The 26,437-nt window shown below is 47.1% G+C and overlaps 1 protein-coding gene across 3 annotated transcripts in view; it reads left to right on the forward strand.

The window, feature by feature from the left end:
- Positions 1 to 26,437, forward strand: part of WDR33 (WD repeat domain 33) — a 414,563-nt gene that overhangs the window by 380,167 nt on the left and 7,959 nt on the right. For 2 of the 3 annotated variants that reach the window (XM_029615295.1, XM_029615297.1), the window contains 5 exons: positions 47 to 488; positions 938 to 1,039; positions 13,713 to 13,879; positions 13,973 to 14,065; positions 14,494 to 14,712. In XM_029615295.1, the coding sequence (XP_029471155.1) occupies positions 47 to 488; positions 938 to 1,039; positions 13,713 to 13,879; positions 13,973 to 14,065; positions 14,494 to 14,712 (1,023 nt within the window). The remainder of the gene's footprint in view (positions 1 to 46; positions 489 to 937; positions 1,040 to 13,712; positions 13,880 to 13,972; positions 14,066 to 14,493; positions 14,713 to 26,437) is intronic. The other variant, XM_029615296.1, reaches the window with a different exon arrangement.

The following is a 26,437-nucleotide window of genomic DNA, read 5'->3' on the forward strand; positions in this document are numbered from 1 at the left end:
TTAATTAAAATTAATTTTTTTCCTGATGCATAATATGGTTTTACAGGGGACTCTCGTGGGCCATCAAACCATCAGCTGGGCCCTCCACATGAACGAAGACATGACCAGAGTCCCAGGGGTCCAGATCACAATGCTGAAAGAAGACCATTCCGGAACAACCAGGAGTGGGGTGACTCACGAGAAAACCGAGGGCCCCCTGACAGACGAGGACGGCCTGCAGAGTTCAATGAAAACTGTGAGCGACCAGATGACTTTCATGCAGATGACCGATTTGGTCATCGCATGCGAGACTTTGAGGGGCATGGGGGCCTTCCCCCACAAGACGAAAAATGGAGACGAGGTGGCCCTGGGCCTCCCTTTCCTCCTGATCATCAGTTTAGTGAAGGTGAGAACCGGAACTCAAACCGCTGGGAAGGACGACGACACTCTGAAGAGAGATATCCACGAGACTCCGAAGATGCGAGATTCCGGGGACGACCAGAAGAGAGGTATAGACTGATTTTTCTTTTATCAGATGGTAGACAGAGAACATGAAAGAGGACGAAAGAAAGTAGTAGTCCTTGGCACATACCCTTTATTGGACCAGCAGAAAAAGTATCCAGAGATGATGATGTACATAGCTTTCGAGATCATACCAGTCCCTGCCTGTCTTCTTATATCAGATAGTATCATTTTTATATAATTCTTATCATGGTCCAATAAAAGATATCTCGACCTGCAAAGAGTCTAGTTATTTCCAAGACTGTTACAGCAGCTTGAGTTATTATGTTTTAGTGGTAATGTTGCACAACATCACAACATATCACATATAATGATTAAAGGAATTTAAATGGAATAGATTGCTATGGGATCAGATTATTAGTGATTCGCGTCTGCATTGTCATTTTGTTATGTATACCTCTACAGCTTAAATTTCCCTTTGTTCTGAATCTTTTAGGTTTGAGGGAGGCTTTGAGCCACCAGGGGATCGGGCTAGGGAGACTCGTCGTGGTTCAGCCGGACGTCAGACTCAGGAGTTTGAACAGACTGAAGAAACATCGTGAGTCTTATTTTCTTCTCCCTGTCTGTTTCTAATTGCTTTGGAAGTGTCATCCGGCCTATGTCCATGTCAATGCCTGCACCTTTGGGGGAAAAAATGATAGTTTATTTTATTCAAGGAAGATATTTAGTAAATCTAACAGAAAATCATTAACCCGATAAAGTTGACTCTGAAGTATTCCTTTAGTGCGAATCTACATAGAACCATGGAAGTGCTGAGATCTCAGGGAGCCTTAGAGTGAAAGAATCAGGGCCATAATGCAGACTAGCAGCTTGTACAGAGGGGTAGAAATGCTGATGCAATAAATTAGAATCGTTTTTGGTGCAAAAGAGATCAGGAGCAAAGTATTGCTGTGCTGCAGAACACCCTTGCTGTACATTTCACTGTTGCTATATCAGTAGATGACATCTAAAAAATATTGATGACCATACACATCTTTCATAGAATGGATAATAATTATTCTAAAATGGAGTAGTGCAGTGCTTTGAACATTTAGTTGTGAGATTCCCTCAAGAATTAACTTTAATCTGTCTGGTTTTTCTACTAAATTTCTCTTCAGTATCCCTGCACTGACTGGCAGGCTACTGCCCTCTAGCAAGAGAACTTTAAAACAAACCTTATTAACAATTTTCATAGCAAACTGCTCAAAATACAAACAAATCTTACGCCTCTCTCACTGAAAATGGTTATAAAGTGCTATTATGCTGGCATCTCATGCCATACATGCTACATAGAGCCAAACTTAGTAATGATGATTTATGCTGGAAGGGCTGTGGACAATCTGGGACCTTAATGCACATGTGGTGGGAGTGCCCAAAAGTAAGGAGAATATGGAAGGACGTATCTGATATTATACAATGTACGCTGCACAGATCTATTGAGTTATCCCCGGAACAGGTTCTTCTGAATGTCCCAGTGGACGGCCCCAAAAATGAATATTTGTTGATTAATCAATTAGGAGCAAGGTGCTTAATAGCGCTAACGTGGAAACAGGTGCTGGTGTCAACAAAGGAAGAACTGCTTCATAAGTTGGATATCGTGCACCTTGTACAAGATCACAGCCCAAAAACATCAACATATACTCAGATTCCAACAGATATGGCACCCATACATTCAATGGAGGGAGAGAGACTCTTGCATTGCCCCTATGACTTCTATATAAAACCTAATATAGGAAATTAATATAAGAAATGGACAACAGTGATAGGAAATGCACACTGACGACGTGAACGATTTTGATGTGCATCCTGCTTTATTTATCCATCTGTATTTAACAGCTGCTCATGGTACATTGCTTTGCATGCTTTGTTTGATGTGTTGTTGATTATGACGTATTCTTCTTGTAGACATATGTATACCGTTATATTGGTTCAAATATATGCAATAAACATTACATAAAAAAGAAATACAAAGAAATCACTGGTATCACCTTCTACCCCCATTTTCTCCCCCAGTCATACAAACAAATACACTCAAAATAGATCAGGACTGGAATTAGCATTCATTGCCAGGCTACAGTATACAATAAAATTCTCACAACGAAATGTATAATTTAAAAGAAAAGAAGGGTTTGTTAGTCCTGTATTAATCAACATTTACACTAGAATCACTTTTTTTAAATTGTATCCTGCACGGTTGTCATCTGGAAATACTCTTAAGCAGGAACTCCATACCTCCAAAAGGAGAGACTGCAATTTAGGTTTCCTCTTCATCCAGTCAGCCAATGTGGTGCCACCCCAGGGCTGTTAAAATCCTACCCCGTTCATATCCCACTGACTCCCAGACTGCGGGATCAGCAAGAGGCCCTGCTACCATTGCACAGCACTGCTGTCTAAAATGGCCACCAGAATCTCCATGGAAGGCATGACTCCACTGAGGAAAGGACACTTGGCTGGGCTCCCTGCAGCACCCCCTCTCCCCTGGAGCATCGGTAGACTCTCTCCAATGGACTCCTCATTGCAGCCAACAGTGCAGTACAGCCTGTCTGCTTCCCCCCATACCCCTGTGCAGTCTCTTAGTTCCATGAAAGGAGCAGAGCGCATGATTTGACTTTCCTACAGTCGGCTGAAGAGGCCATACTGTGGTCCCAACCATGCAGTACTCAGGAATCCAACAAAATGGATCCAAGAATAGTGGCTGCCTTCCTCTGTCCTGCCCTGTACTCGAGTTTTCTGCTTTGGACGAGCTGCTTGTCCTTTTGTTTTGGGGTTTTGTTTGTTTGTTTGTTTTTTAACATTAATACTGTTGCACTCTCTCTGTTTTGTTATTGTATGTTTTACATTTCAATAAAATTTGAACATAACATTAATGCTGAGGTGAGCTGAGCCAAAAGAAACACTTCTTTTTATTTTGTTTTGCAGAAGTTCTTCCCAGGCTGAAAGATACAGGAGGGGAGTGGGGTGGGGGGGGGCAAAGAGAGGAAAGAAGCAGGGAAATAACCCTTCCCTGTACGTACCCGGATCAGTCCAGACACCTGGGTTGTGACTCCGCACCAGCAGGTGGAGACAGAGCAAAACTTGTCGGGCTTCCCTACATATAGTAAGGTGCCACCCACAGCCCCTCAGTCTTTCTCTGTCTCCAGCAGTTGGGGCAGGGTCACTCACAGCCTCTGGGATCCCTGGGTGAAGTTAGATAGTCAGGGATTTTTTGTTTGGTTTTGTTGGAAACTTAGAAAAAAAAAAGAAGGCAGAAGATTGATCAGAAGTCTCCCTCGTCCTGGACGCCTCCCAGGGGGGTTGTAAGGTCCTGAGGGGACCATCCTCCCCTGGTCGAGGCCGCTGCTGAGGGTCGAGGGCCCGGCCTTTTGCAGGCAGCAGCGTCGGGGGTGACACCGGGGAGCCCGGTTCACTCACCCCCGTGGGAGCAGGACATCAGGACCGGGGACAGCGCAAGTAAAAAAAAAAAAAAAAAAAAAGTGTAAAGTTTATTTTCGTTTTCTGACCTCGCCGGCTCTCCGTTCCTTCCATCCCCGCCGCGGGTCGCAGGTCTTGTTTCAATTTAATTTTAATTTGAATTTTTCTGCCGTTCTTTCGTTTTTGGCGTGTCAGGGGGGATGCCTAGGGGCTCTTCTTGTCGCGCAATGGGGTGTGCTCTTCCTGCGTTTCGGGCGGCGAGTGACCGTCCGAGGTCGGTCGGGGGGCCGATCTCGGAGGGCGCGATCGCCATCGCGAGGGATCCAGCGCGGTGAAGGCAGTGCTGACCGTTCCCGCTTAGCGCGGGAACGGCGGCCATTTTGGGGGCAGTACAGGAAGCCACGCGGAGAGCTGCCGGTAATGGCAGCATGCCTCCTACGCTTTCCCCGCAGCAGCGGCCATCCGGGGGTGGCTCCCCAGGAGGGGCCGCATCGCCGGCGGAGGACAGTGCGGACGAGGGGTCCTCTGGGTCGGAGGCTTCCTTTTCAGAGGATTTTGCGCTTCTCTTGCGCAAGGTTTTAAAATGTAAGCATTCCAGAAGGAAGGCGTCGAGGGGTTCGGAGGACCATCCAGGGCCCCGGAAGAGGAAGGCTGGAGATAGACCCAGAGGAACATCGGACCCACCGAAGGGGAAGCGCCCGGTGAGGGGCGCACCTCAGGACCCGGACAGCGAGTCTACGGATTCGGAGGAAGTGGATCCGTCGGATCAGCCCCTGGGGGGGGGCGGCAGATGAACCGGATGCAGAGGGTCCAGGCCAGCCGGGCACCGGAAAGGGAACTCTGGCAGTGGACGGCGACGATCCTAAGGTGGTCCGGTTATTTCGAAAAGAGGAACTAGCACCGCTCATTCCGGCCCTTCTCCAGGAGCTGGGGGTGGAGGCTCCGCCGGTAGAGACCCGGCAGGGGGCCAATATGGACCCAGTGCTGTTGGGCCTATCAGGTCCGGCAGTGGCTTTTCCATTCCATTTTTCGGCATCCGATATTCTTTTCAGAGAATGGGATACCCCAGAGTTGGGCCTTAAGGTGAGCAAAGCCATGGACAGACTGTATCCACTACCAGAGGATACGTTGGAGCTCCTCCGTCTTCTTAGAGTGGACGCAGCGGTGTCGGCGGTGACGAAGAGATCAACGATTCCTGTCACAGGGGCCACGGCACTCAAGGATATCCAGGACAGGAAGCTGGAACTGCAGCTTAAAAAGGTCTTTGAGGTCTCGGCTCTGGGAGTCTGTGCGGCTATTTGTAGTAATTTTGCCCTGCGGGCGGAACTTCGCTGGGCCCAGGTACTACAGGCCAATGCGGGGCTCTCGGAAGAGGAATCGGCGCAGGCGGATCACCTGGAGGCGGTGATCGCGTACAGTGCGGATGCTCTGTATGACCTGCTGCGCACTTCGGCCAGGTCCATGGTTTCAGCGGTTGCTGCTCGCCGATTCCTCTGGTTTCGCAATTGGGCGGCGGATGGCTCTTCAAAAGCTCACCTGGGCGCGCTGCCTTTTAAAGGAAGATTATTGTTTGGTAAACAGCTAGATGACCTGATGCAGTCGCTCGGAGAAAACAAGGCGTTTCGACTACCGGAGGACAGGCCCAGGGCTCGCACTTCCTTTGCCAATCGGACCCGATTTCGGGGGAATAGAAGATCGCGGCCGCAGAGATAGTCCGGTCCGTCCTACAGGCCCGCCTCCTCCAGAACGTCTTCTTGGCCTCAGTCCTTTCAGAATAGAAAGTTTGGGAGGCAGAGTGGACACTCGGCGGGAGCAGGGTCCAAGGGGCCCCAATGAAGCGAGGGCGGTCCATTCCTCGGCCCAGATTCGGGCGAATGTGCCGAATGTAGGAGCCAGGTTGGCATTGTTTTCCGAGGAGTGGACCAAAATAACATCGGACCAGAGGGTCCTCAGCGTGATAAGTCAAGGTTACGCCTTAGATTTTGTAAGAGTTCCTGTAGACAAGTTTCTCGTGTCCCCGTGCAAAGGCTACATCAAGCGCGCAGCGGTATGGGAAATTCTTCGGCGGCTGGATGCCCTGGGCGCAATAACTCCCGTGCCTCCCAAGCAGCAACGAAAGGGCCAGTACTCCATTTATTTCATCGTACCAAAGAAAGAGAGCATGTTCAGACCAATTTTAGATTTGAAAGGGGTGAACAGGTGTCTTCGCATTCCACGTTTCAAAATGGAGACGATCCGGTCGGTGGTGGCCTCGGTGCGACCGGGGGAATTCCTGGCGTTGGATCTCACCGAAGCATATCTTCATATAGGCATTCAGCCGTTCTATCAGAGGTTCCTCAGGTTTTGTGTGTTGGGCAGGCACTACCAATTCAGAGCTCTCCCCTTCGGTCTCGCCACCGCTCCCCGTACCTTTACCAAGGTTATGGTGGTGGTGGCAGCCCAGCTCCGGAGGGAAGGATTGCTAGAGCATCCTTATCTGGACGACTGGCTCATCCGAGCAAAGTCCGAAGTACAGTGTCGGCAGGCGGTCGGCAGAGTCCTACAGCTCTTGCGCTCCCTCGGATGGGTGGTCAATCTGGCCAAGAGTCGGTTGGTCCCCACTCAGTCCTTGGAGTATCTGGGGGCGCTGTTCGATACCAAACAGGGCAAGGTGTCTCTTTCCACGGAGCGTGTGTACAAGCTGCAGAGTCAAGTGAGACATTTGCTGTCCCTCCGTATGCCCCTGGTCCGCGATTACCTGATGGTGATAGGCTCTATGGCATCGACGCTAGCTTTGGTGCCTTGGGCGTTTGCGCATCTGCGTCCGTTGCAATCAGCATTGCTCTCCCATTGGAAGCCGGTGTCAGAGGAATTTCATCTCCCGCTTCCGCTCACGGACAAGGCAAGGGACAGTCTTCACTGGTGGCTCCATCCCGACCATCTGACGTGTGGAATTTCCTTACTCGTGCCCAACTGGACGGTGGTCACGACGGATGCCAGTCTCTCCGGCTGGGGAGCGATCTGCCTGGGCCGCTCGGTACAAGGACAGTGGTCCAGAGCTCAGTCACGGTGGTCCATCAATCGTCTGGAGACCAGGGCAGTAATGCTGGCGCTGCAATCCTTCCTTCCCCTGATCCGGGGGAAGACGGTCAGGGTGTTGTCTGACAATGCGACAACCGTTGCGTACATCAACTGCCAAGGAGGGACAAGGAGCCAGCTAGTGGCGGAGGAGGCGCACCGCTTGATGGGCTAGGCGGAGCAGAACCTCAGCAGCATTGCGGCGTCTCACATCGCCGGAGTGGACAATGTCCAGGCGGACTTCCTCAGTCGCCATCATCTGGATCCCGGAGAATGGGAGTTGGCGGACGTCGCATATTGCCTCATCTGCAAGAGGTGGGGTCTGCCACACATGGATCTGATGGCCACCGCTCAGAACACGAAGGCTTCACGTTTTTACAGTCGACGGAGAGAACGAGGGCCGAAGGAGTCGATGCGCTGGTGCTCCCCTGGCCCACAGACGTCTTGCTGTACGTGTTCCCTCCTTGGCCCCTAATAGGCAAGGTCCTTCGGATAGAGTTGCATCCGGTGGACGTGATTATGGTAGCGCCGGATTGGCCACGGAGGCCTTGGTTTGCGGACCTGCTCCACTTAGCGGTGGAGCCTCCCCTGCGGTTTCAGGGGTCTGCGGCTCTCCTTCATCAAGGCCCCGTTTGTTTGGAGGACGCGGATCACTTCTGTCTCGCGGCATGGCGTTTGAGAGGAGGCCCTTGCTAAAAAAGGGCTACTCGGATGCGGTGGTGGCCACCTTGTTGAGATCTAGGAAACAGTCTACGTCCTTAGCCTATGTGCGGGTTTGGGCGGTGTTTGAGGACTGGTGCAGAAATCGTAGGGTGGACACTATGTTAGCATCCGTGTCTGATGTGCTTGCCTTTCTTCAGATGGGCCTTTCTAAGGGTCTATCTTGTAGTACCCTTCGGGTTCAGGTGGCAGCTCTCGGTTGTCTCAGGGGTAAGGTGCAGGGGGTGTCCCTGGCCCTTCACCCGGATATAGCTCGTTTTCTTCGAGGAGCTAAGCATTTACGTCCTCCGTTACGTCATCCTTGTCCGTCATGGAACCTCAGTTGGGTTCTCTCCGCCTTATGTTCGTCACCGTTTGAACCAATAAGGCGGACGACGCTAAAGGATCTTACGCTGAAGGCGGTCTTCCTCGTGGCCATAGCGTCGGCGAGACGAGTTTCAGAGTTACAGGCTCTATCATGTAGGGAGCCGTTCTTACGGATCTCAGATTCAGGAGTTTCTCTAAGGACGGTTCCCTCCTTTTTGCCTAAGGTAGTATCAGCCTTTCATTTAAATCAGTCTGTGGAGCTCCCCGCTTTCCCGCATGAGAGCAGTCCAGAGATGAGGGAACTACGGAAACTCGATGTGCATAGGGTCCTCCTTCGTTACCTGGAGGTCACGAATCCATTCCGAGTCTCCGACCACCTCTTTGTGTTGTGTTCTGGTCCAAAGAGGGGTGGTGCGGCTTCCCGGACAACTATTGCGCGTTGGCTCAAGGAGGCTATTGCTTCGGCGTACATTCTACGAGGGAAGCCGGTCCCGGTGGGCCTTTGGGCTCACTCAACAAGGTCTCTTGCCGCCTCTTGGGCAGAGTCCTCTCAAGTGTCGCCTCAGGAAATCTGCAGAGCGGCGACTTGGAAGTCATTACACACTTTCACTAGACATTATCGGTTGGATGTCCGGGCGACGGATTCGGGGGGTTTTGGAGAGAGAGTACTCCGAGCGGGACTCTCTGGTTCCCACCCTCAGTAATTTGGCTCTGGTACATCCCAGGTGTCTGGACTGATCCGGGTACGTACAGGGAAAGGAAAATTAGTTTCTTACCTGATAATTTTCGTTCTTGTAGTACCACGGATCAGTCCAGGATCCCGCCCGAGAAGCTGTTTTGTTCTGAAGTAACGGAGAGTCCGCACGGTGGATTCAATTGTTAAGGTTGGGTTATTGTTCGCTTGTCCCTTGGTTACGGACGTTCTGTTCCAGCTGGGGGTTTATTGAACCGGCCCTGGTTAGGGCGGTCTAGTTAGATAGCTTGGTTGTTAAATTTGCTTTGACATTACGTAAGACTGAGGGGCTGTGGGTGGCACCTTACTATATGTAGGGAAGCCCGACAAGTTTTGCTCTGTCTCCACCTGCTGGTGCGGAGTCACAACTCAGGTGTCTGGACTGATCCGTGGTACTACAGGAACGAAAATTATCAGGTAAGAAACTAATTTTCCTTTACCCCCAAGGCAACAACCAAATCCAAAAGCCCCCGGTTGTGGCACTGCTCCACTGAAGGAGGAAGGAACTTGTCTTTCACTTCAGAAGATCAATCCAAACTCAGGAAAAAGCTTAATTGAGGGAGAGTGCTAGGCTTTCACTTCGGGAGGATCCCTTTCTCAAATTCCTTAACATCTGTCCAAATCTCAGCCCATAGCATGGGATGCTGTCTACATCTGCTGGAGTCAGAGAATACTAGCTGGCTGGGAGGCAGCTTGGATGTATATAAGGAATCACATTGTCATCATTTACCTCCAACCCTCCAGTTCGTGTTTTTTAAATATTTTTGTTGCTCAGTCTCAGTGACTATAAATCATATATCTTTCCATGGCAGGTCCTTCTCATTGGAACTCACTTCCACCAGACCTTAGACAGGATCCCTGCCAGCAATCCTTCAAGAAAAAACTGAAAACTTGGCTATTTAGTCTAGCATTTCCCTGATTACTTACAGTAGACTTACCATGGCAAATATGATTTGTTTGTTCTTTTTGTATAATTCCTCCCTCTAATCCCTCCTTTTTTATCCACCTTTCTGGTCCCTCTGTTTTTCTTTTTCCCCCTTCCCTTTCACCCCCACATCCTCCCTTCTAATTATCCTCTCATTGCTCCCAAGCCCTATTTCTCTCGATACATCCATCTGTTATTTAATTTTTAACTTTTAATTCCTCATTGGTTTTCTGCAAGGCATCTGTTTAAGATGAATACTTCAAACTCCATGTTTTATTATTGTTCCTACAGGTTTTTATGTTCATATAATGCTTTCAAGCAAGTTTAATTGTTCAATGTAAACCGATTTGATTTGCATCTAATGCAAGAAGACTGGTATATAAAAAACCAAAATAAATAAATAAATATATTTGACGTTGTGAACTTATGTAGGCGGCATGCATCCACTGATAGTACAAAAGAGTCCCAACATGGACTGAGTTTTGCTAATGAATCTACATCAGGGATTAGTGCTTCTCCTTGGACTGCTCTGCTGGCTCATGATCTTTTTTGCGTTGGCACAAGCAAACTTCTGGTTCTTTATAAGTCTCTACAAATAGAGGAGCCAATCACTGGTTACTGATCCAAAAACAAGCAATCACTGAAAAGGTATGCTAATGATGTCATGTCATATGACCATAACAAGAAACTTCAACATAACATATGCCATTCTGGTTCATCATTGAAGCCATCAGGTGACATTGTATATAGCTTGAATATCCAATACCGTTCCTGATCATTCAGGCGGGTCTCCCTATCACCTCCCATGTAAAGGAGGGGAAATCCACTCTAAAATTGTCCATCGCAATTGTGAAAAATCATGATGATATTCTGTATATTGTTTAGCCACTAGTTTTGCCTGTTTTATGACAATTTTTATGTTCAGCAAGCCATGTGCGGATCCTGAGCTTGGTCCGGCCTACATATATTTTAAAGCAGGAACAAATAATAGCATATACTACAAATGTCAAGGAACAATCAGTCAAAGCTCTACAAACAATCTTGTAATTAGTTACTGGATGTGTCCAAATGAGTCTCGTGATGTTACTATCACAAAATTCACAATTCAGGCAGGCACGATGTGAGAATGATGTTAGATTCCAAACTGGATCTAAATAGTGTAACTGCGTGTAAACCTTATCGCAAATATACAAGCCAAGAGAAAAAGCTATAACTGGCATCTCTTTAAAAATTGGGTACAAGGTTAGTACATGCTGGTGTCTCCTTATGGATGTAGCATTCTCAGGCACCTTGTCTGGTATTTTGAAACACACCACTGTGTTCTGTAGTATCGGCTTGGATTTATATTACAACAATGCTTGTCTCTCAGACCAATGCCCTTTTATATGCCTTTCTGAGCACCGAGAAAGGGTATACCTGCTTGTAATTTGAATTCATTAATATCAGAGCAGATTCTCTCAAACCAGAAAAATTGATTTACCGGCAATGATGCCTTGAACAAATGCAGATTATGATTCTCAAATCGCAAAAAATTATTATAAGTGGTGGTCTGAAATCTCAGATGGCAATTTTTCACTAGTACATACAAAAATAAAATTTGTTCATGATGCCATGAAATAGTAAATTTCAGATTTGAATCTTGCAAATGTATCCAATGATGGAATTGGTCAAGCTGCCCAATAGTGCCTATCCACAATGTGAAGACATCTTCTCTATATCTTTACCATCTAGAAATCAGTTGCCACCAATGAGAGGTATAAATAATCCTCTCTTTGATTTCAGCCATATAAAGATTTGCTATATTAAAGGCCATGGGATTAGGAAGATCATATTTTTGGTGGAGATGACTTCAGCATGCATGGTCAGTGAACTCCAGTCTCTAGTAACTAATCCACCTTACCCTAAATTTTATCATGATAGGGTAGTTCTGCCTACCTATCTTACGTTTCTGCCTAAGATGGTGCTGAAATTCAATCTTTACTAGTCAATTATCCTTCCAACATTTTTTTCCCAGGCCACATATCCACTAAAGTGACAAGCAATGCACAGTTTGTACTGCAAAGGAGCCTTGGTTTTCTACCTGGAGCGGACTGAAGGCTACAGAAAGTCCACCCAGCTTTTTGTTTCTGTTGACATTAACAAACTGGAGATTGCCGTTGCCAAACAGCCTTTATCTAGTTGGCTAGCAGATTGCATTGTCTTCTGTTATGCCCAGATGGGCTTGAATCTACTGGGTCATGTCAAGGCTTAGTGTCAGGCAGTGTCGGTGGCCCACCTAAGATCAGTTTCTATTGAGATCATCTGCATAGCTGTGATGTCGAGTTTGCTCCAGATATTCACAACACACTGTTTGTACAGGGACTCTTGATGCAATAGTAGATTCGGCCGGTCTGTCCTGCGGAATCTCTGAGGTAGAGAACCCTACTCCACTCCCTTTTAAGACCTATTGTTTTTGTTCCAGACTGCCCCTTTACAAGAAAAATATAAAAAGGCCTTTGCCAACAAAAACTATTGTTTTTGTGTCATTGGGACTTGTCTTCCCTTTTATTCATTCATGGCAGTCTTGTAGTTAGGGATTCCCCACTTGTGAGGACTGCCATCCTGCTTATCCTCAGAGAAAAACAGACACCCAATTTTACCGGCGTCCATTTTCCTAACCCGTGGCTGTCAGTGGGTTTGAAAACAAACGCTGGTAAAATAGAGCGTTGGTTGTCGGGACTCGCTGACAGCCACCTCTTCACTAATAAGGAGGCGCTAGGGACGCACTATTGTCCCTAGTGCCTCCTTAGCGTGACCCCTCATTTACATAAAGAATCACACGCCCAGGAGAAGTGGCTGGGCTTGCGTCGGAAGAGCGGGCGCTCAACACTGAATGCCAGCTCTCCCGCGATTTTTACTGTACTGGCCTGAAGAGGATAATTTTTTAACTACCCACGAGGAGCTGAAGTCTGCATGTAGAAAGTGCACACAGACTTCAGCCCTAATTTTCAAAGCAGACTTGAACACTTAAGTCCGCTTTGAAAATTAGCAGGTACACGTGTACACCTGCTTGGGAACAATTGTAAATGTGTGCACATACATTTACATGCATAATTTTTTTAAATCAAGAATATGCATACAAATAGTTTCCTCACTCCAACTCCGCTCCTGTGAATGCCACTTTCAAATATACATTAAAGTGCACGCTAAATTACTTTTACGGATACAGCCCTCATGGCAGTTTTCAAAAAGCCCTTTTACACACGTAAATGGTTTTGAAAATTATCCCCAAGAAAGAACTAAAGAGAATATTTTTGCATATCTAAATAAAGGCTATGAACAAGAGGATTTCTTAGTTTATTAGAACACATTTTACAAGTGCATTATGTAATTCTTTTGCACAGAAGGTGTGGTGTCAGTCAAGTGAATCTAAAGTGGTAACATGAAGCTTACTTATATTCTCAAAGCATTACAGTATATACACATGAGCATAGGTGGATGAAATCTTTGGGCAATGAGTAATATAAGCTGCATTGTTTCCCACCTAATATGGTCTTGCTTTGCTAGATCGCTGTTGTACACACTGGTGGGGAGAAAGCTACAGAATTTTGACTTAACTCCGTCAATTTCTGTTCTGTTAATTCTCCAAACCAGCCTGGACTATCAACCCACCCTTTGATGATAATGGATAATTTATCAATTCTTTTTGCTGAGCGTGGTTAATAATTAATTTTTCTGCTAGTTTCCAATAGAAGTGTATTAAATCTTGGAAGTGCAATAGAGGTTGACCACAATGTGGTGCCTGACTGAAATCTCACACCTTCTGTTGTGCTTGAACTTGAGGTGAGGGAAGATTACCCTATTGTTCAGATTAATATGGAGAACTAATAGAACAGGAATTGATAGTTAAGTCAAATTTTCCATTTAGCATCCTAATATGCAGGGACTGAATAGGATGCTGAGGCTGCATAGGGAGAGAATTCCAATATCACATGGGACACTATGTGCTAAGTGCATGTGCTCTCCCAGGATTTATCAGATTGTTAATGGAAAGCTGTGTCTCTAGTGATCACATATTCTCACTTTGTTTTTTCTTTGTAGTTTCAGAAGAGGTGGCCCCCAGAGGCATGACGGCCGGGGACGCAGGGGAAGGGACAGTTTTCCTAATACTGAAGAGTTCGGGACAGAGGAGAAGTTTGACCAAAAAGATGAGAGCAAAAGAGGAAGAGATGTGGGTGGAAGGGGGCGAAGTCGAGGTACATCTCGAGGTAAGATACCTTTCTTTGTGTAATTGACAATGTTAGGAAAGTATTTATTTTCGTGAGCAAAATGTGTTAATCCCCATATTGCTGGTCTTGCAGGGGGACGGAAAGGCCTTCTTCCCACTCCAGATGAATTCTCTCGCTTTGAAGGAGGAAGGAAACCAGATTCTTGGGACGGAGGGAAAGAACCAGGTGAGGAGCAAGAAGCTAAAACAAACCCACTGGTCTTTCCAATAAAATATACAAAATCTTGGCCAGCCTAGTGATCCATGGGCAAAACTTGCCTGATTTTGGCTAATCTAATACTTCTTGGGTAAATCCTATAGAATTATAGGTGATGAATAATGTGCATTTTTATCCTATAGAATCCTGGCTAGCTCAGATCCATAAAGATAAAATTTACAGGACCTTGACAAGCCATATGCCTTGTAAGTTAAACCTATGAGATAATGACAAATTAATTTCTTAATGGTTGTATGCAAATATATCATGCAGATTCATTGTAGATATGCTTAAAACGAGACTGGTTGGGGGATCCCCAAGGACCAGGTTAAGGACCACTCATACAGTGTTAGCAGGGCAGATTGTTTGAGTCTGCCTTTTTGCCTCGTCCTTTTTAGGTCAAGAGCATTTCCGTGATGGACCTCGTCCAGATCACCCTCCACCACCACCTCCTCATGATAGTCACTCTCCTGCCAGCAGAGAGCGCTCCTCTTCCTTACAGGGTATGGACATGGCTTCTCTGCCACCTCGCAAGAGACCATGGCATGATGGACCTGGGACTCCAGACCAAAGGGAAATGGATGCCCCTGGGGGACCCCCTGAAGAGAGAGGGCAAAGTAAGAGAATTCCTGAATTTTGGATACATTTTCATCAAGAAACTCTAGTGTCAGCAAGAAAAACACATTTAGGAAGATAAAAGCAGACATTTGCAGGGAAAGACATGAAGGCATGAAGTGATTTCAGATATAGGGAAATGAGGTAGCTCCTGTTGTGGTTTGGTCTGGGAATACTGTGGAGTATTGCTTTCAGTGCTAGGATGGGAAGTGGGATGTATCTGCTGTGTGCTGGGGATTAGAAGTATTGTGGAGCTGTTGGTGCTATTCTCCAAGGTCAAGCAGGATAGCAGTCTTTACACATGAGTGACATTATCAGATAGAGTCCAGGATGTAAATTCTACTTCAAAGCTTCTAGAAGCTTTAGTCATGCCCCACTGGGCATGTGCAGCCCAATCCACATCACCATGTCCCAGTCTCATCTTTTCCACTGAGCCTGCAGGTTGCGGTTGTCTCAGTTGCTGCAGTTGAATGCATTTTTTTTCACAGGAGCTGCTTCTTGTGGATCTTTGTGCTTATATTTCACCCTCCGTTTTCTTATTTTTAAACAGCCAAGTAGTGCATCACTTGGAGTTTTGGTCAAATATAGAATAATTTGATTTTGCCGCATTAATTTTTCACACAATGCCCCTAAAGGAGAAGGTCAGTGACCTCAACAAGTGACCCCTGTGTGAAAGGATGATGTCTATCATGTATCTCCATGATAGATGTATCTTTTGCCTGGGGTTAACCACAATATTTTGAGCTGCTTCCTGGACAGGATTTATGACCCCCTAGGAGGATGTCATTCTCGGTTGGAGCTCATTGGAAAGCTCTTCAGGAGATTTAAGCTCAGCCCATCAGCACTGGAAGCAACAACATCAAGGGACCCCCAGGGACTGCACCAAGCACTGGTGGTGCATCAACATCAGGGAGGCATCGACCCCCGCCCCCCACCCTTCAACATCAAGAATCAGGATAGACAAAAAGATAGACTGTCCTTTACCTTCTCCCACTTGAAGAAAGTACAGGGTTCTGCTTTTTCAGTGCTGGCATCATGGAGCTCATATGTAGGTCAAGATGTATTGACATTGGTCTCTGTCAATTTGCAATGCTGGGAGTAGGGACATTTTGGCAGCTGCCTTAAATCATCCAAGGGAGAACTAATTGTGACAGTCTGTAGGAATCCAAATGTCAGCCATCAAGTTATTTCTGGTATCCCAGAAACATATGGCCTCCCCTTCTCCCTCCCAGTCTGTGCTGGCATTGGCAATCTTTGACGAAGGACTGGATTGAAAGATCCAGGAAGACTTGGAATGTAAGATGTGAAGAATCAGTGTACGGACATCAACATTATTAGTGTTTTGGCAGACTGGCATTCAGCCTCTACTGGAAAACGATAGCACCCAGCGGAAAGACCCACTGCTGGTTCCCAGAAGGGAATCGACATTAGGATTGGTGTGGTGGTGGTTCCCAATTTCAGTACATCAGGGGAGGAAGCAACACAGATGCACAGGAATTTCATTAGGGTCAAGGGCCCAACAGACAAGTACTCCCCTTTCTGAGGCTTTGTCTGCTAGTTTAGTGAGATCTCAATCCACACCCCCCCCCCCTGAATAATCCAGCAGGATTGGACTCGAAGTATTCCTGGAGGTATGACTGTGGGCCTAAAGACTTCTTTAATCAGGAGGGTGCTCCCATCTAACCCTTCTTCTTCACAGGAAAGGAGAAGATTTCCTCCCAAGGTCTTCTCCTTTGTCAAGTTTATGAAAATAATGATGGATGCCATTCCATTGGAGTTGCAGAAGTCCAGGGCCAAAATGCATGACATCCTCCAATTTGTGGACTCCCTAAAGATAGTGTGGTAGTTTCCGTCCATGAAATCCTTTAGGAGAATCAGATTAGAATGTGGGAGTTCCTCTCTCTCTGTGGATCTTGTAAACAAGAAGTCTGATTCAATTTATTGTGCCCAGATTCAGAAAGCAACAGCTACTGCACCAGTTAGTGATAGTTGAAGCCACTCTCAAAAAGGCCAAGAGGTATAGGACCCATTCCTCAGTGACCCAGGGAAAGGATTCTCATACCCTTGACTTTCTTGAAAGGAAGGGTTATCAAGAGGCTAAGGTAAATACTCATATACCTTCTACCAGTTCTTTATGTACCAATACTTGCAAGACATTCTGAAGGATGTCAAGAGATTGTCAGAGTAGCTCCCCCGAGCAGCAAAACACTCTGGAGTCACTGCTAGACAAGGGAATAGAGTGCAGAAAATACATGGTGTGTTCGATCTTTGATGTTTGTGAGACAGCATTGAGAGTTTCTGCAGTAGGTATTGATGCTTGTGGACCTCATTCCTGTAACAGGATATCCAGGATAGGTTCGTTGATGTCCATACAATGGGAAGAATCTATTTGGAGTTAAGGTCAAGGAAGTGGTGGCCTAAATAAAAGACCACTGTGCAACTCTTCAGACTATCTTCACTGCCAGTCCAGACCCGTCCTCTTCATCCAAAAGGTACCCAGATGGGATGCCAAGGAACCATATCTATTCTCAGAGGAGACACTTTCTCCTGCCCCTTTGTCCCTATCAGCAACACGGACCTTGCTCTCATCCCAGACATCAGAGGGCCCAGAAGCCACAACCAGCATCCCAGCTAATATCTGGAATAGGGTTTCTGGATCAGTGCGAATATAGCCAGAATCCCAGTATCCTCACCAGAGAACCTGCCTGTTGAAGGGAGACTGAGATTTTACGGTAAACCATTGGCCTGTTGTAAATTCAGAAGTTGGGTTCTCAGCATAATCAAAAGTACTGATTATCTATTAGAGACCCCTCCAAATCACCCACAAAGAACCGCTTGGGCAGCCTCTTAACTATGAAAGGAGATCTTCTCCCTTTTTGAGACCAATGCAGTCAAACCTGTTCCACCAAAGGAAAGAGGGTAGGGATTCAACTCTATCACATTCTAGACCTCTGGGCTTTGAACAGATAGCTGATAAGGGAAAAATTCAAAATGGTTTCTCTTTCACTTTTCTAGAAAAAGGGGGCTGGCTATGCTGTGTAAATCTAAAGTGTTCTTATACGTATATAGAGGTATTTCCAGCACACAGAAGATATCTCAGATTTGTAGTAAGGAAACACCACCTCCAATATTGTGTCTTGCCCTTTGGCGTGGCACTGATGTCTGCACATATACCCAAATTGGGAATGTATGTATTTCCTTACCTGGACAATTGGCTGGTCAAGAGCACATCTCAAGGAGATGCTGCAGAATCAATGAACAAAACTGGATGTTGGAGTTACTAGAGTTCATCCTTAGGTTTCCCAAATACCTGAGCACATTATCTCAATTGTCATTTATAAGAATTCCGCAAAGATACGACTTGGGCAAAGGCCTTTCTTCCATGAGAAAGGATTGCCACATTGCTTTTCGCTGTGGAAAGGATAACGAGTCAGCAAAAGTCAGCTTGGGACATGTTGATGTTGTTAGGCCTCCTTACTTCAGCAGTGTACATTAGTCTTATGACATATCTTCATATGAGAAAAGCCTAATGGACCCTTAAATCTCAGTCGAATCAAACTATTCAGGGTCTTTGGGACAGCATCCACCAGCTTCTAAGGGACTCTCTGTCCTGGTGGCTTAATCATTCTAATCTGGCCCAGGGAATTCCCTTCCAAATTCCTTTGGTGCAAATTATCCTAACCATAAATGTGTCCAACTTGGGCTGGAGAGTACATATAAACGAGTGTGCATACACCCATAATGCCTCACCTCTTTTTCACCCCCCTTATTTTTCACGCATGCATGGGCATATACGTGAATAATTTGTGGATTTTTAAAATCCATGTTGCTTGCGTGCATTCTACATATGTGTGTATGTGAGCATTTTTGCAACACTTTTAAAATCGATCTCATAGAGGAGCTCTGCACACAGGTTCTCCGGTCTACTCAGGAAAAGTTTCATCAGATAAATTTTCTTGAGCTAAGGGCAGAACGCTATGCCCTAAAGACTTTCAGGGATTGGTTCTCCAACAAAATTGTCCTCATCCAAACAGACAATCAGGTAGCTATATTCTACATCAGTATGCAGGAAGAAACGGGATTATAGTTCCTGTATCAGGAAAATGTCCAGATAGGGTACTGGGCCATTTTTCATGGAATGGTTCTCAGAGCTACATATTTGGCAGGTGAGAAGACTGTCCTGATAGACAGACTGACCTGGTAGACAGACTGAGTCGGGTTCTGGAATGCCACAAATGGTCCTTGAGCAGCATACCAAATATTCTGTGTCTCCTCTGAATAGAAAGGTCCCAAATTTCTGTCCCAGGAGAAGGCTGCCTTGAATGCCTTTGCTCTAGATGGAGGGATAAGATTGGGGGCAAGGTACTTGCATCCTTTAGTGGCAAAGACCTTGCTGAAACTCAGAAGAGACAGGGAAATTATGATCCTCATAGCTCCCTCTTGGCCGAATCAGATTCGGTTTCCACTTCTGTAGGAGATGTCCATCAGAATCCAATCAGGTTGCATCACCCTAACAGTAGGTCTGTAGCCTTCACAGCCTAGATGTTGAAAGGATAACCCTGCAACCCTTGAATCAATCTGAGGATTTGTCTCATAGTCTTCTAGCTTCCAGGAAGGATTCCTCAAGCAAATCCTATGGTTTAAAGTGGAAGAGGTTTGACAAGTGTATGAGGGAAAGACCCTAGATACTTTCTCCTGTTCTATACAAAAACCATTTGACTACCTGCTACATCTATCTGAGTTTGGTTTGAAGAGCAATTCAGTTAGGGTTCATTTCAGTGCTATTGGCATCTATCACCACCATGTGGAAGGTAAACCATGTACAGCATTTTGTTGTCAGTTTCACACAAGGCTTGCTTCAATTGAAGGCCTCCCTCCAAGCTTCCTGCTATGACATGGGTCACAGCTGTTGAAAGCTCCCTTTGTCACTGGACTTTTGTGAGCTGAAGTACCTGACCTGGAAGGTTGTATATTTGGTGGTCATCACTTCAGCATACAGGGTCAGAGAACTCCAGGCCCTAGTGTTTTATTTATTTATTTGGAAGTCTTTATTCAGAAACAGTTCAGATTCCAAAGTTAGCTGGATAAACATATCTGGCTAACTTTGGAGGCATATTCAATAGTGCAGCCGGACAATTGAAATAGCCGGCTCTCTTAAGTAGTTAGCCAGCTAACTTTAGGACAGCTCTTTGACCCAGACCAGACTTAGCCGGCTAAGTTAACTGGCTAACTCTGATTATTAAAGTTGGCCGATTAACTTAGCCAGCTAACTCAACTCCTCACAATTACACCCCCGGAATGCCCCCAACTTAACCAGCTAAATTCTAGCCACCTACCTTTATTAGCTGGCTAGAATTTAGCCAGATAAAGGTTGAATATAGCTGGGTAAGCCATTTAGACGGATAACTATATTCAGTTATCCGTCTAAATGGCATTTGAATATCGATGCAAGTCTGCATTTTTGGGAACTTCAAAACGGATTACATACAGGAACTGTAAGTTTCTCACAGGACAAGCAGGATGGTAGTCCTCACATATGGGTGACATCACAGGATGGAGCCCAGTCACAGAAAACTTCTGTCAAAGTTTCCAGAACTTTGACTGGCCCAGCATGGCACTAACCCTGCAGCCAGCAGGGGTCCCCCTTCAGTCTTCTTTTTTCTGCGCAGCAGTAGCCTCGCGGTAAAAGAGCTCTGCAGAGATTCCTGACAGGAATTTTCCTCACGGAATTACTTAAAGTTAAATTGCCCCACAGGGGTCCCTCCTCTACCTTTTCTTAGTCCGCGGTACTCCGGTAAGTTTTTACCCGTTTCCCGTCAATTACTGTCGAGTTTGGCCCTCGCAGCCTACTGGCCGTCGACCGTACCGCAACTCGATTTTTTCCATGGCTATGGCATCGGGGTTTCGTCGTGCCCGGACTGTACTCACACCATGTCTATCACAGACCCCCATAAAGTCTGTGTAATGTGTCTAGGACGTGAGCAGGATGTCTTGACCTGCACCAAATGTGCCTTAATTACACTGAAGGGTCGCAAGGCCAGAATGGAGAAGATGGAACTTCTCTTCCGTGCTCAAACCCAGACTCCGTCCATTGCATCAACGTCATCAGAACCGGCACCATCAACTTCCCGCCAGCATCGACCACCGACCGGTGACCGACCGGCATCGACGACTTCATGGCCATCGACACCCTCTACTCCCCCTCAGGATCGAGGGGATCGCAGGGAAAAACATCGCCATCGACACCGTAAGACTCGGACCATCGAGGGAGCGAAATCATCGATTTCGCCATCGTCCGAGCCGCTGTCGAAAAAACCCCATCCAGGAAAGGCACCGACCATTCCTGCGACCGGGTCACTGAGGCAACCCTCACCCGATCGGGGATCGGGAGCCATGACTCCGCCTTTAACGGTGGTCCCTCCGGCTATGCCTCTGCCTCCTCCTTTTGTTCCGGAGCCGGGGCTCCTTGCTCCAGGTCACCAAAAAGAACTGGACCGAATGGTTCAGGAGGCCATCGAGAAGGTGATGCAACGTGTTCAGGTTCCTCCGACACCGGCACCGCCTCTGGAACCGACCATCGACCCGATTCCGGCAGCGCTGGCACCGCTGCTATCCAGGATGGAAGCGCTTATGGCCGCTTTTCCATCGATGGATCCCGGGTCTCCAATGGCTCCGATGCCCTCCCCACTGACAGCATCATCGGGAGGAGAAACACCGTTTCGCATCCCTCCATCGGGGGTTCTCCCTCAGCCATCGATGCCAATACATCCCCTCGCCACCGACCCATCCATCGGTGCCGATACGTCCGTCGGCGCCACCGAGTCATCCATCGATGCCTTCAATGCCTGCACCAGTGCCTTCGATGCCATCATCGGTGCCTCCGATAATTCCTCCGATTCCTTCGGAGCCTGGACCGGGTCCTTCAGGTATACAACCACCCTGTCCCCCTCTAGTTCCTAGAAGGACGGCTGCGGATCCTTATGATACCTGGGGTGTTGATACTTCAACAGACACCGATGATTTACCTTCACCACCTTCACCTACTGAGAGTAAAATGCGTTCTTCCCCAAAGGACCTTTCCTTTATAAATTTTGTAAAGGAAATGTCTGAATTGGTTCCTTTCCAATTACAGACAGAAAAGGATGATAGGCACCAGATGATGGAGTTGCTCCAATTCCTGGATGCCCTTAAGGTAATCACCTCTATTCCCATTCATCAGGTCCTTCTCGATCTCCTCAAGAAGAACTGGGAACATCCTGGATCAATTGCTCCAGTACATAGGAAAGTTGACACTACCTATTTGGTACAGTCAGCCCCAGGTTTTCAAAAATCACAGCTTGATCACCACTCGGTTGTGGTAGAGTCTGCACAAAAGAGGGCGAAAAGGTCAAAGCCTCACTCGTCTGTTCCTCCTGGAAAGGAACTGAAGTTCCTAGATAACATTGGTTGCCAAGTATTCCAAGGAGCCATGCTTATCTCCCGAATTGCTGCCTATCAGCTTTATATGACCCAATATAACAGGGTCATTTTTAAGCAGATGCAGGACTTGTCAGACTCTTGCCGCAACAATTTCAGGAACAATTACAACCCCTAGTAAACAAGGGATTTGAGGCAGGCAAGCATGAGATTAGAACATCTTATGACATTTTTGACACCTCTACTAGAGTGTCTGCAGCTGCTATTTTGGCGAGACAGTGGGCCTGGCTCAAGTCTTCTGACTACGCCCAGAAGTACAAGACCGGTTATCCGACCTGCCTTGTATCGGAGATAATCTGTTCGGTGAACAGATTCAACGGACAGTGGCAGAATTAAAGGATCATCATGAGATCCTAAGACAGCTCTCTTTGATGCCTTCCGACTTCTCCTCAAAACAACCCTTCAGAAAAGACTCTAAGAAGTCTTTCTTCCGCCCGAAGAAGTCTTACCCGCCACCAACCAGATTCCGTGCCACGAGACCTTATCAAAAACCGCAGTCTCGTCAAGCCCGTAAACAAAACCACAGGCAGTTCCTCAACCAGGACCTGCTTCTGGTTTTTGACTTCCACTTAGAGAGCAGCAGCCAGATTCCTCTGTCGCACATCCCAGTGGGAGGTCGATTGTGCCACTTCCACAACATGTGGCATTCAATCACATCTGACCAATGGGTATTGGCAATCATTGCTCAGGGTTACCATCTCAATTTTCTCGCCCTGCCAACGGACTCCCCACCTCTACAGACGTGGAGAACATCTGATCATTCCATTCTTCTGGATCAAGAGGTTTCCCTCCTTCTCCAGTCAAGAGCAATAAAACCCGTACCATATTCTCAGCAAGGCCTAGGGTTCTATTCCTGGTACTTTCTAATCCCCAAAAAATCGGGAGGCGTCCGTCCTATTCTAGACCTACGGGCCCTCAACAAGTACCTCCAGCAAGAAAAGTTCAAGATGGTCACCTTGGGATCGCTTCTACCTCTTCTACAAAGAGGAGACTGGCTCTGCTCTCTGGACCTCCAGGATGCATATGCCCACTTTGCGATAACTCCAGCTCATCGCAAGAACCTGAGGTTTCTAGTAGGCCCCAAGCACTATCAATACCGAGTACTTCCATTCGGCCTAGCATCTGCACCACGAGTCTTTACAAAATGCCTCATAGTTGTCGCAGCCTTCCTCAGGACGCAAGGTGTTCACGTCTACCCCTATCTGGATGATTGGTTAATAAGGGCTCCCACTCAGCAAACTGCTCTGTCGTTCCTCAATCTAACCTTACACATGCTAATTTCGTTAGGGTTTCTCGTCAATTACGACAAATCCTATTTAGTCCCATCTCAAACCTTATCGTTCATTGGGGCAGACTTGGACACCTTACAGGCAAAGGCTTTCCTGCCTCGACAACGAGCACTAACTCTTGTGTCTCTTGCTCACCAGCTGCAGTCTCAGCACTCCGCGACTGCACGCCAATTTCTCGTCCTTCTGGGACACATGGCGTCTTCAGTCCATGTCACACCAATGGCCCGCTTGGCCATGAGACTCATGCACTGGACTCTGAGGTCTCAATGGACTCAAGCTATTCAGCCTCTGTCGACCGTTGTCCACGTCACTGACTCACTCCGTCTGTCTCTCGCCTGGTGGAAAAATCAGACCAATCTCCTCCAAGGCTTGCCCTTCCAGGTACCAAATCTTCAAATCACTCTCACCACCGATGCTTCCAATCTCGGTTGGGGAGCCCACGTAGCCGATCTGCAGACTCAAGGATCTTGGTCTCCAGAGGAAGCCAAACACCAAATAAATTTCCTGGAGCTTCAAGCAATTAGATATGCTCTCAGGGCTTTTCAGGATCGCCTCTCAGATCAAGTCATCCCGATTCAGACGGACAACCAGGTGGCAATGTGGTACATCAACAAGCAGGGAGGCACAGGCTCCTTCCTTCTGTGTCAAGAAGCTGCGCAGATTTGGGAAGAAGTTCTCTCCCATTTGATGTACCTCAGGGCAACCTGGTTGCCAGGAGTGGACAATGTGCTGTCAGACAAGCTGAGTCGCGTCTTTCAACCGCACGAGTGATCTCTCAACCCCTCTGTAGCAAACTCCTTCTTTCAGCAATGGGGATATCCTCGTATAGACCTCTTTGCATCCCCACAAAACCGCAAAGTGGAGAACTACTGCTCTCTCATTCGCAGCACACTCTCTCAACCCAGAGACGCATTCTCCCTTTCATGGACAACTGGTCTGCTCTATGCATTCCCTCCACTTCCACTTCTCTCGAAGACTCTCGTGAAGTTACTTCAGGACAAGGGAACCATGATCCTGATAGCACCTCACTGGCCACGCCAAGTGTGGTTTCCAATACTTCAGGATCTCTCCAACCGCAGGCACATTCCCTTGGGAAAGGACCCGCTTCTGATCACTCAGAACGACGGGAGCCTACGCCATCCCAATCTTCACGCCTTATCCCTGATGGCATGGATGTTGAAAGGTTAATCCTTCAACCACTTAACCTTTCTGAACCAGTTTCCCGTGTCTTGATTGCTTCATGGAAGCCTTCCACGAGAAAAGCCTACTCTTACAAATGGAACAGGTTTAAGTCATGGTGCTCTTCTCAGTCCCTTGACCCCTTTACCTGTCCAGTTACCAAGTTTTTAGAGTATCTCTGGCATTTATCAGAGTCAGGTCTAAAAACTTCTTCCATCAGAATCCATGTCAGTGCGGTAGCCGCCTTCCATAAAGGTGTCGGGGATGTCCCTATATCAGTACAACCCCTTGTAACACGCTTTTTGAAGGGCTTGCTCCATATCAAGCCTCCACTACATCCTCCAGCCCCTTCTTGGGACCTTAATCTGGTTCTAGGTCGGCTCATGAAACCGCCTTTTGAGCCTCTTCACTCTTGTGAACTTAGATATCTCACATGAAAGTGATTTTTCTTTTGGCTATCACGTCAGCTAGCAGAGTTAGTGAATTGCAGGCTCTAGTTACCTATCCGCCTTACACTAAACTTCTGCAGGACGGGCGGTACTCCGCACTCACCCTAAATTCTTGCCTAAGGTAGTTTCGGATTTTCACCTCAATCAGTCCATCATACTACCTACCTTTTTTCCCAGGCTCTGCATACCCTTGACTGTAAACGGGCTCTAGCGTTTTACCTAGACCGTACAGCTGCCACAGGGAAAACACTCAATTGTTTGTTTCTTTTCACCCTAACAATTTGAGGAAGCCTGTGGGTAAGCAGACTCTTTCCTCCTGGTTGGCGGACTGCATATCCTTCTGCTATCATCAAGCGGGCATTCCATTTCAAGACCGTTTTAAAGCATACTCTGTGAGGGCCATGGTGACTTCAGTAGCACACCTATGATCGATGCCGCTTCCTGACATTTGCAGGGCTGCAACCTAGAGTTCTCTCCACACCTTTGCAGCCCACTATTGCTTAGACAAAGCTGGAAGACAAGATTCCATCTTCGGTCAGTCTGTCCTTTGTAATTTATTTACAACGTGACGTACCTACACCCTTCCGCCTGCCCGGTGGGGTTCAGGATGCCCTCTACCAAATTCCACCCCAGTTATTGTGCCTGTTGCACACCTTTGGGTACATTTGGTGCATGTTCGGACATCCTCAGCTCGGTACTCACCGATATGTGAGGACTACCATCCTGCTTGTCCTGTGAGAAAGCAAATGTTGCTTACCTGTAACAGGTGTTCTCACAGGACAGCAGGATGTTAGTCCTCATGAAACCCGCCCGCCGCCCCGCGGTGTTGGGTTCGTAACGTTTTGTTATTTTATTTTCGGCACTGCCTGTAGCTTTCAAATAAGACTGAAGGGGAACCCCTGCTGGCTGCAGGGTTAGTGCCATGCTGGGCATGCCCAGTAGGGGCCAGTCAAAGTTTTGGAAACTTTGACAGAAGTTTTCCGTGATTGGGCTCCATCCTGTGATGTCACCCATATGTGAGTACTAACATCCTGCTGTCCTGTGAGAACATCTGTTACAGGTAAGCAACATTTGCTGACTGGCACAGTAAGGCCACTGAGCATGCCCAGCATGCCATGATATTCTCAGCCACAGGAGTCTCCCTTCAGTCTCTTTTTTTCCGCGGTGCTGTAAGCCTCGCGTAATAGGAGCTCTGTGACATTTTCCCTCACTTTTTCCTCACGGAAAATATAACTTTTCAGTCAAAAAACTTATCACTCGGGTCTCCCTTCGACATAGTAATTGGTGAGTACTTTTTTTGAATCATTTTTTTGGTCAATTCCTGTCACCTTCAT

This window comes from Rhinatrema bivittatum, chromosome 9 (assembly GCF_901001135.1).
Source record: "Rhinatrema bivittatum chromosome 9, aRhiBiv1.1, whole genome shotgun sequence".
NCBI classification, from domain to species: Eukaryota; Metazoa; Chordata; class Amphibia; order Gymnophiona; family Rhinatrematidae; genus Rhinatrema; species Rhinatrema bivittatum.